This window comes from Zeus faber (assembly GCF_960531495.2).
Source record: "Zeus faber genome assembly, chromosome: 20".
Classification (NCBI taxonomy): domain Eukaryota; kingdom Metazoa; phylum Chordata; class Actinopteri; order Zeiformes; family Zeidae; genus Zeus; species Zeus faber.
Window position 1 is genome coordinate 25,735,742 of NC_137207.1, and position 11,599 is coordinate 25,747,340.

Sequence of the window (11,599 nt, forward strand, 5' to 3'; positions counted from 1 at the left end):
CACTCACCTCATCGCTCCTTTACCTCTTCCCCCCGTCATCTCATCCCTCCGTCACTCACCTTATCCCTCTGTCACGTCATATATCCCTCCGTCACCTCATCCCTCTGTCACCTCATCCCTCCGTCATCTCATTCCTCCGTCACCTCATCTCATCATCACCTCATCCCTCCGTCATCTCATTCCTCCGTCACCTCATCTCATCATCACCTCATCCCTCCTTCATCTCATCCCTCCGTCACCTCATCCCTCCTTCACTCACCTCATCCCTCCATCCTCCACCCCCTGAGCTGCTTTGGTGGAGTCCCACCGTTGCCATGGAAACACCCCCAGCGTGACCCACATCCTGTTCCAAACAGAGAGAGCAGAGACAAAATGTTCTGCAGCTGAAAATAAACAAAACAGAAATAAAAAGAAAGATTTGGGGAGTTACCGGGATGACGGTCGGCATCAATCGTAGCATTTACTGATTTATTTCTTTACAGATTTACTTCTCCACTGATTTATTTACTTGCTGACGGTTTTAAGGCGCTGATTGTGAATGTGGCTGTTTCTCCTACCATGTGCCACCCAAATGGCGTGTTCACGGCCTCCGGCACAGAAGACGGGGGTTGTAGACGCCAGTTCATTGTAGCGTGGAGGCTGCAGAATCAGCCGGGGGCAGGTGGAACATGTCGTGACGGGGCTCCCATCCTGAGTGTCTGAGGCCGGGGTTTTAACCTGCTGCTCCTGAGCCCAACCCAGTCACCTAGATCCTGGTCAGGTGTGGCTGCTCAAACCCCACCTTCCCCACCACCGCAGTGAAGATTTAGGGTTTTGTTTTTTTTAATCGTCATAAACACAACCAAACGGCATGGAAGCAGATGTTACAGGTTATGGAACTGTGATTCATGCATACAAATACACGTATGTATAGACACAAAATACTTAAAAAATATATTATTTCTTGAAAAAAAATGTCAAAATAGTAATACAAATGTTGATACAAATTGTAAAATATAGATAGAAATATAGTAATAAAATTATATTAATGTAGTATAAAAATAGTAATGAAAAATAATCATAAAATAGTCATAACATAGCAATAAAAAGAGTATAAAAATAGTCATAAAAAAAGTATTAAAATTGTAAAACAAAATACTGGAAAAAATAATAAATTACAAAGAATATATAATACTTGTATTACTAGTATAAACAGTGTGAGTCCAATGCAATCACTGTGCTAATACCTTAAGAGGGCGAGAGGAGTTAAAAAATCATAAATCTGATGCTTGAGTGAAAATAAATCTGAATATATTTGAAAAAGATACTGATGTGAGGGTCAATACAGTTACCATATCTTTCCTCTCCTCCTCTCTTCTCTCCATTCCCCTCCCTCCTCCCCTTCTCACCTCCTCTCCATTGTTCTCCTCTCCTTATAATCTTTCCTCTCATTTCCTATCCTTTCCCTTCCTCTCTTCCATCTCCCCCTCCTCCGCTTTCCTCCTCTCATCTCCCTCCTCTTCCCTCCTTTGGTCTCTCGTCTTCTCCTCCTCCCCACCTTACCCCACCATCCTTTCCTCCCTTCCAGACGTCCAAATTCGCGTGCAGGTTTTCGACAACAGCGACCTCTCCCCGCTGGCGGGAGCCCAGGTGGTCGTCCACGGCAACCAGAGTGTTTTGGCCTCCAGCACAGCAGGGGGCGACGGCGTGCTGAGGCTAAGCTTCCTGTACCGCCTGGGCTCGTGGGTCGTGGTCACAGCGTCCAAACCGGGCTACGTCACCAACTCCGTGCCCTGGCACTCCAGCCGCATCCCACGTGAGTTCAAAAAAGAGAGGAATTTTATTTTGAAGGTGTGGCTTTTACTTTGGAGGAGTGGCTTTTATTTTGAAGGGTTGACTTTTATTTATTTTGAAGGACTGACTTTTACTTTTAAGGAAGGGCTTTTATTTAGAATGGTTGCATTTTGTTTACTTGGAAGTCGTGACTATTGTTTTGAAGGCGCGGCTTTGTTTTGAAAGAGTGGCTTTTACTTTGAAGGAGTGGCTTTTATTTTGAAGGACTGGCTTTTATTTATTTTGAAGGAGTGACTTTAACATTTAAGGATTGGCCTTCATTTTGTAGGAGTGGATTTATTTTGAAGGATTGGCTTCAATTTATTTTAAAGGAGTGACTTTTACTTTGTAGGTTTGGGTTTAATTTTGTAGGAGTGGCCTTATTTTGAGGGAGTGGCTTTTACTTTGAATGGTTGGCTTTTATTTTGAAGGATAGGCTTTTGTTTTGAAGGAGGCGCTTTTACTTTGAAGGATTGGCTTTTACTTTGATGGATTAACAAATATAACTTATTCCTTTTGTTCCTTCTGTGAAGCTGAACTTCTCAACTACAATGTCATGATGCTGTAACTGTGTTGTTGTGATGTAAGAACACACACCTGGTTGGAGAAAAATAGATTTAATAATTATAATTCTAAAAATTATAATTCTAATAATCAGTTGATTCTATTTATTTGCGTATAATGTTTAAATATAATTCTCCTGTTGCAGTGTACGCCTCGGTCAGCCTGTACCTGCTGGTCCAGCGTCCAGGAACACTGATCCTGTACGATGACGTCCTGCAGCTTCTCTCTGGCTCTCCAGGTACCACTGTGTGTGTGTGTGTGTGTGTGTGTGTGTGTGTGTGTGTGTTCCTGTAAACACTGCACTATTTCTTGCATCGAATTACATGACATTTCACTGCATATATGTATGAAAGTATGTATATGTATGTGACAAATAAAAAATCTTGAATCTTGAATCTTGAATGTGGGAACTGAGAAGTAATGAACGTTTTAGGTCAATAGAGAATGAGCATTATTATTTTTTATCATATTTCTTTTTTCATTATGAATGAAAATGATATTTGAAAGAGTATTTAAAAATAAATATATATATAAAAATCAAAATATAAATAAAATTATATATATATGTGTGTTTGTGTGTGTGTGTGTGTGTGTTTGTGTGAGATGGGATGGTTTGAGCAGCCACATCTGACCCAATCACCTAGATCCACGTCAGGTGCGGCTGCTCAAACCATCCCATCTCACAGCACAATATGAAATATAGATATATCACATATGAACATTAAATATCTACTGTATATATCCAGTATATATTTCCATAAATATACTGTATATATATTCACAAGTCTTGTCTTTTTACCCCAAAAATAAGTATATACTCTATACATCTGTCGCTTTTTTTCGAGCCGCATTTGAAACCAAGATGTTGTTTTTAGGTTTTAATTTGAACCTGAAATCATAATAATATAATATATAATATAATTATTATTTGAACGTATCCCTGAAACCTTTCAACGCAGATTGTGAAGAGTTATCCACCTGCCTCCACTTCCTTCCACTGCTTGTTGTTCTCCAGGTGGGCGGAGCCAGCCGCTGGTGCAGCTCCAGAGGAAGTCCCTCCACCTGCCCAGCTCCTCCAACTACACCACCCTGTCCGCCATGCTGACGGTGGCACGCAGCCAGTACGAGGTCGGAGGATTCCCCTTCCTGCTGGGACACGAGACCAACAGCTCAGGTGGCGGGAAAAAGACTGAAAAATACTTACTTTTTCTAGTAGAAATACCATTACTTACATAACACTGTATATTTTACACCATATCCACACGTAAAGGTGTTGACACGATCAAGTACTGTCTTCAAAAACTACCCAGAATGTTCCTTTATGAAGTACATTTTTTCCTCCGGTTATAGCAACATTTGAAAAAGGCGCTTTTACTTATGTGAGAGCTAGCGGTCACCCTGGTGCTGGACAGCTTCAGCCGCTTCATTCAAATGCAAAACAAACACAATACGGCAACAGACCTCAATCCCGCTTCAGGCCCGACCCCCTTCGCGTCAGACGGTCGGACCCCCCGCCCAGTGGCCGCCGGGGGGGGACTGCGTCCGCCAAAAACCATGTGGGGCGGGGGGCGGGGGGGATGGGAGAGCTCGTTTTTCCCAGATCAGCCGCACGTTGAGCTCCATTCGTGTCGTGTTTGAAAAGTGTGAGGGAAGCATTTCGCACGACTCGCTGCTATAAAAGTCCATTTAGGGCTGTGGAATATGGTGACGTCCAACGCAAACGCTGAAACTTGTCTTGTTTGGACGTTCTAGAAGCAGCATCGTGATTACGTCACACTACTGTATGAGTAATTCATGATGAGGAAAAGTGACGTAGACGGGGAAGTACAGATTAAAAAAAAAACGAAAACATCTGCAGCGACAAAAAAACATGAAGAAAATTAATTGATTCAATTTTAGTCCGAATTTTATTGAAAAATTCATGTCAGTAAAAAAAAGATCAAAGGCCTTGATTACATTGGCAAGTTCATCATACATATATATTTTTGATTGCACTTTTTTTCCTATATAATTTTCCTATATTTTTATTTTCTGATGCTTCTTGTGTGTATGTATGTAATTTTAAATGAAAATGAACCTTCTACCCAAATAGTTCTGTTCTGCTTTGTAATGCCAATAAATAGGTACAAATAATAATAAAGTAATATGAATTAAAATGGAAAAAAGAAAATGTCAATATGCAATAAAGCCAAGAATCCAATATAAGATAGAAGAATTGTAAACATAGAATAAACATTAAAAAAAAACAATGAACAATACAAATTTGGCAATTTATAGATGAGATCTTATTGCACAATTATATATTTTATTTTAATCCACTGTTATAGTTCAATTAAATAAACAATGAAAGACTATTTAAATGGTCAATCGCATTGATTTTTTTATGCCAATTAAGTCTTGAAATAAGGTAAAACCTTGTGTGCCCAGGGGTGGAGACGGGAGGCTGGATGGAGCTGACGCCGCTCGCCGTGCTCAGCATCCAGCTCTTCGATAAGGATGGCGGCTCCATCCAGGTGTCCGACCCCATCCACATGTCGGTGCCGCTGCCTGCCGACACCCGCAACCGCATGGCAACAAGCATCCCCACCTGGATGTACCAGCCCAAGACAGGTAGGAGAGAGAGACAGATCAAACAGCAGGAAGATGGATGGATGGATGGATGGATGGGTGGATAGATAGACAGACAGATAGGTAGATAGATTGATAGACAGATGGACGGACGGACGGACAGATAGACAGACAGACAGACAGACAGACAGATAGATAGATAGATAGATGCAACAGGGTCACAGCAGCTCAAATCATAAAATAGGCAAAAAATAGTAATAAATAAAAGTAAATGAGATAAATAAATAAAGTAATGAGAATAAAAACAGAAAAACGAAAATGTCAATATGCGATAAAGCTGAGGATTACCAGAAGAATTGGAAATATTTGGTAAAGAACAAACATTAAAAGTAAACCAAGCTATAAACCTCAGTTGAACATTGAAAAATGTAATTGTCCTTTACAACAACCCGCCGATGGACAATAAGTGTAAACGTAGAATAAAGAAAAGCAATAAAATAAGCCAGAAATCAACAATAAGAAAGAAAAGCATGGCCAGATACACAAACGCAGAATTCACCTTGTCAACATCCGGCCACCTCACCGTGAACAACAAAACCAACCGAACAATAAACCAGAAGAAATAAACAAAGGGGGTCCTGGGTTCCAAGCCCCGCGGGGAGGGTCTGAGCAGGTTCCTCGGATGAAATAGGATGTGGTGTCTCTGCTGGAGGCAGCCAGAGTCTTCACCGGACGTTCTCCGGTGAAGACTCTCTGTGAATCGTTTGGCCGTGGACCCCCGGGAACCTCCCGGCGGACCCCGCATTGAGAATGTTTGGTTCGATTTCTGTGAGCTCTGTTGGATTTCATTTTTTTTTTTTTTTTTTTTTTCCAGGGTTGTGGGTGCGGAACGGGACGGGCTACATCAAAAAGGAAGGCGGCCAGTTCATCTGGAACGCGGTGGTTCCTCAGATGGGATACTGGCTCGCCGCGTTCCCTTCTTCTTCAGGTCGTTATGGAGACTCCGATAAACCCTGGATGAACCCCACATGCAGTATTCAAAAAATTCCCCTTCGAATGTGTTCCCCGGAGCATCCTATAATACTCTGGTCTCCGTGGTGTGTGTTGCAGGCCTGGGTCTTCTGGGTCACCCTGGTCTGAGGGACATCACCACCTACCACACTCTGTTCCTGCTCTCCATCCTGGGCTCGCTGGCCCTGCTGGTGCTCATCCTGCTCTGTGTGCTGCTCTACTACTGCAGGTGTGGCCGGCGGAGGCGCAGGTCTCACCTTTGAGCTTCTACCAGAATGCAGTAATTCAAAGATGATGTTTGATTTTTACTGATTGATTTAATTCAGTGGAACAGTGCTGTGGGGCCTTTGGCAGGTAAAAGGGTTTCAGTTTTAACCTTTTTGTCTTTCTTTGCCTTTCAGGCGCAAGTGCCTGAAACCGCGGCGGCAGCAAGGCAAGCCCCACGCCTCCAACCTGAGCAGCTCCAAGAGAGACCAGGGCACGTCCACCTCGCGCTTAAACCTGATCTGCGGCGGCCATGTTGAGTCCGGCCCCTCCAACGACATCAGCAAGTCGGAAATGTCCCCGTCGCAGGACTACCAGAGCTCCAGGGAGGACTTCGCCAAGCACGTTCCGGCTAACAAGCTGCGGCACTCCAAGGGGAAGAACGCCTCGGGCCCCCAGCGGGGCGAGAGCTTCCCCATGAAGGTGACCCGCGCCACGGAGACCAACAACCTGGACAACCCCCTCCTGCACGAGGACTACAGCCGCAGCTACAGCCCCATGGAGGACAAGGACTCGGAGTACCACCGACGTCACAACGCCAACGACAACCGGGGCTACGCTTCCGACCCCCCCTCCCCGCCGCGGTTCCAGGGCTACATGCCGAGCCAGGCCGACAAACCCCCGGAATATTCTGCCGCTGCGGCGGACAACCTGGCGCGTCCCACCTCCCTCAACACCCAGCCGGGCCAGATCATCTTCTGCAGCTCCATCGACCAGATGAAGGAGAACATGTACCGCAGCATGGTGCCCACGCTGGTCATCCCAGCCCACTACATGCGCCTATCTTCAGAGTTTGCCGGTAAAGACGGCAAGGACCAGAAGGAATCCGACAAAGACGGCTCCCAGAATGGAGGCAGCCAGCAGCACCACCTGCACCACCTGCACCACCACCACTCCCAGAAGCAGGGCTCCCAGCAGCAGATGCAGGGCGGCTCCAACGGCGACGACTCAGAGGAGCCCAGTTGGGCGTCCGACTCCTCGGGCGGCCCCGTGACCATCCCCGTGCTCTTCAACGACTCCACCATGGCCCAAATGAACGGAGAGCTCCAAGCGCTGACTGAGAAGAAGCTCCTGGAGCTGGGCGTGAAGCAGCACCCGCGGGCGTGGTTCATCTCCCTGGATGGGCGCAACAACGCTCACGTGCGCCACTCCTACATTGACGCCGGCAACGACCTGAGTGGCGGAGGCGGCGGGGGCCTGGGGTTCGTCGGCGGCGCCTGTAGCTCCATCCGAGACAACCTGGAGCCGCCGATGGAGGCGCAGGAACGCAAGGCGGCGGCGAACAGGAAGGGGAAGGACGAGCGCTGGGGGACGGGAGGGAGAAAGGGCCACGGCCTCGGCGGGGGCAGCGGGAAGACCTACTCCAAGCTGGCCTACCCCGACCACAGCGAGCCCAGCAGCAGCAGCGAGGGACGCCCGGTGTCGCCGGAGGAGAACTCCCTCACCCCCCTGCTGGACGAAGGGCCCTCGTCCCGCGGCTCCACCATCCCCAGGCGGGGGCGCAGTCGGGTCAACAGCAGCCGAAGCAGCAACAGCGAGAACCGCCGCGACTCCATGACCAGCCCCGAGGACGACCCCGACGACAAGGACGAGAACAAGAAGAGCCCCTGGCAGAAGATCGAGGACCGGCCGCTGATGGTCTTCCACCCTAAGAAGTGAGCCGCTCCGAGGCTGGTCCCGCCCTCACGCCGGAGCCCTCGCACCCCTCGCCCGCCGCCACGCCTCACCACGTCCTTCCCACGTCTTAGCGTTCCCAACTAGCACAATCACGTTTGACTGGATGACGTCGGAGTGTTTTTTCCGCTCCCAGTTCCCGGTGCGGCGGCCGTCCCGCTGTCTCACCGGTGATCTGGACAACAATCAACGTCGTCGTGGATCCTGTCCCTTCAAAGTCAACGTCAACAGAAAAAAAACGTAACGTCTGAGCCACTGCGCAATACCGACTTTGGAAAGAGCCATTTTGAGCAGCAGAGATAAAAGCACTTACCCGTACTAACGATTTAGCGACTGGACTGGACTGGAATTGATCTGGCGCTTGGAGCTGAAAGTCCATTTCGAGAGGGGAGCCACGGACGCTTCAGAAGAGGATTGAATTCCAAAAATGTCCGCCCCCTGCACTTTTTGGAGTTTGCAAAGTTCAATATTTATAAAAAAAAAAAAAAAAGAGAGAGAGAGGATCGCTCAAAAAAGCCCCACTCGCCACGTAGACAGATCATTGTTTCCTCCTTAACAAACTCAGTGTTTTGTATCGTGGGGTGTTTTTGTGCCGACTTTTAAGTTTCCAGGTAAAATCGTGCGTTTTTCCTCCTTCAGGGAGCTGCTGGATTCCCCTTCCTCCCTCCCATACTGTGTTTACTGTGTAAGGAAATGAATTACTGAGATAATAATAATAATAATAATAATTAAAAAAAAAAAAATAATAATAATAATAATTTTCGTTGATGGACACCCATCGTCAAACTCTTTCTGTCCAACTTTTCTCTCATAGTTTTCTATCGGTCCTCTACACGAATGCCAAGACGATGCATTTCTGCCTTCCTCCGGTCGTTGACCCCTGGTCCAGTGGACGTAGGCTCCCTGCGGTGTTGGAAGGTTGCATGCACTCGAATGTATGGGATACAGTAAGTAGAAGCCAAGCCCCCCTCCCCGGGACCCCGTGCAGGTCTGGGAGGTGCGACGGGGCGAACGAGGCGGCGCTAGAGGGAGGCCGGGACCCGGGGAGGTCGCCCGCGCACGGGGCCCGAACCGCTCCCTCTCCCGCAAGTGCCTTCTCCCCCACAGGGCCGAGTGCTCGGCATGAATATTCTTGTCAAACATTCAAAAAGTCCTGAGGTGGCGTGACCCAGTGTTTCTCAACCTTCTTCCTGCCACGACGCACACGCCCGCCGCCCTGTTTGCCGCTGGGAGCGTCACAAAACCTCTCAAACCCGCGGACGAGACTCGCAAAAGAAACGATCCGATCGTCGTGAACGACTTTGTCAAACGACTCGGGCGTCTGGAGTCGCTCCGGATCTTTGACTTCCAAACTGGAGGTTTTTACTGAAGTAAATTAGGATCCAAGGCAAAAAGGAGGCGCGGCCGCGTCTGGCACGGCTCATATCGAACGTGACGTGACTTACAAATATCAATCATTTTGACAGAACCGACCGATCCTGTTCACCGTTCACAGGAAGTCCCCCCCCCCCCCCCCCCTCGCCGCGCGTAACGCCGACCGAAACCCAAGGAAATGGGAGAGCCGACTCCTTTTTTTTTTTTTTTTAAACCGGGTGACTCGTCGTGAGGAGGATCCCCGGACGAGTTGAACCTTTCATCACCGCCAACACTTCTGAAGCGAGGGCGGGGCTGCGGTTCTGCCGGAACGGGTCAACGAGGCGCGGGTGGCGCGGGATTTGAAACATCTTGGCGGTTGAAAAACACTGGTGGGGCCCAAACGAAAGGTCGACACTGAGAAGCACACGCGCTCTGCGCCTGATACGACCTTGTATTGATCATTTCCTGTATCTATCCTCTTTTTAACTCGTACGCGGTTTGAACTCTGAACTTTATGAGATTTTATGTGTATATAGGCCTCCTGCTGTACCTGCATGTACTATGTAATATGTAGAATAGTGCGTTTTTAGCCGAAACTTTTGTTTTTCCCTGACACGAACCAGGATACTCGGCACAGAGCGACAGTGCGACCGGTCCGTGCACCGAGTTTTGTGTTTGCCAAACTGACGTTTGTTTCGGTCTGGAAACCCGGAATCTCCTGGAGCCGCCAAACCACGAAATTCACTTCCGGTCACAAATGTTTACACATGACGACGTAGTGACCAAGGCGCCAGGAAAACACAGGGCGGGATGCTTGACGCCACCTGGCCGCCGCGGGGCCGAGGCACCCGGCGTTTTTTGGACACCCCCCCCCCCGCTGCCGTACCCGATTCCTTGGCGACGGGGAAGAGGGCCGCGCCGGCCGTCCCCGCCCCCTTGCTGTTCACACGCCCGCGTGGGAGTGCTTGGTTCTCCGCCCCGCGGATCCCGCCCCCATGGGTTATGAACGCGCGACTTTAATTTGAGGTTTTTTTGGGGGGGATTTTTTTTCTCTTCTTTTTAGAAACAGCTCATCAACTCGACTCCGTTCGCATAGTTTTGCTTGTTGTCATTCATCGGTGTTGTCAACCTGCGCTGGAGCCATGACTCAACTCGTCCCACCGTTCAGTACAAAGTGGCTTTGCGTTCGGCGTCGTTTCTGCCCGGTTCCTGGTGGTTTTGGGAGGTTTTTAACTGTGGGCCCTGTTAAGCTGTTTGTAACCTGTAAATGGATTCTTTCTGTATTTGACACACGGTAGAAATAATAAAAGAACAAAAACATGTTTCCACTGTATTTTCAGTGTGTGTGGTTTATTGGGGTCTCAAACTGAAATGCCCCATTCACTCGTGAAATGCATTTTCACGAGTGAATTTCCTTGTAATCCTGTTAGAAATATCTCTCCTACAATCTATTTAAATCTATTTTATATTTTGAAAACACTGAGTACATTTATGTGGTGTAGTGAAGCATTGTGATTTAAAAAAATGAGAATAAAATAAGCGGGCCACATTACATTGTCTCGTGGGCCGGATGTGGCCCCCGGCCGGGCCTGTAGTTCTATATAGTGACATTAATGCTATTCTGCACAATCATCATTAATAATCATTAAACACTGAAATTGAACCACCACTGTGAAAACCACTGTGACGTGAACAAACAAGTAGAAAACAAATTGGGAATAAGATGTCAGTAAAGAAAGCGACAGGAAGGACTTTGTCAACTACATCCTTTATTGAATGTACGTCTTTCACAGTTGCACTGTTGCATATTGCATACAGTTGCATTATTAATATTGGAAATACTGTATATTACAGATCCCACTTATTGTTTCGTTCTTTTGAGCATTTCATTTTTCCGCTTTGTAAATGCATTTTGCTTGTTTGCTTTGCTTTTATTGTGACTATTCGGTGGCCTGTAAAGCACTTTGAGCTGCTTGTAGTGTATGAAAGGTGCTGTACAAATAAAGGTGATTATTATTATTATTATTATTATTATTATTATTATTATTATTATCTCTTCTTCTTCTTTCATTATAATATTGTTGTTATTATTATCATTATTATCATTATTATTATTATTATTATTATTATCTCTTCTTCTTTCATTATTATATTGTTATTATTATTATTATTATTATCATTATTATTATTATTAATACTATGTCATTTTGAAATACAAAATCAAATAACTTCACGGAATAAACACAATAAAATAAAATATAAAAAATGAAAAAAATAACAAACAACAAAGACGACAGAAACCGCTCCTCGTAAAAAGTGTCATATTACGTCTATTACGGTACGTCCGTGT

The 11,599-nt window shown here is 46.6% G+C and overlaps 1 protein-coding gene across 1 annotated transcript; it reads left to right on the forward strand.

The window, feature by feature from the left end:
- Window positions 1-558: 558 nt before the first annotated feature.
- Window positions 559-8,110, forward strand: fam171a2b (family with sequence similarity 171 member A2b; the record flags this gene model as incomplete). Its single annotated transcript, XM_080021320.1, has 8 exons — window positions 559-661; window positions 1,568-1,795; window positions 2,522-2,614; window positions 3,392-3,550; window positions 4,804-4,986; window positions 5,819-5,932; window positions 6,055-6,184; window positions 6,357-8,110. The coding sequence occupies 8 exons, from the start codon at window positions 559-561 to the stop codon at window positions 7,876-7,878; spliced, it is 2,532 nt and encodes an 843-aa protein (XP_079877446.1). The 3' UTR covers window positions 7,879-8,110.
- Between the last annotated feature and the right edge of the window lie 3,489 nt (window positions 8,111-11,599).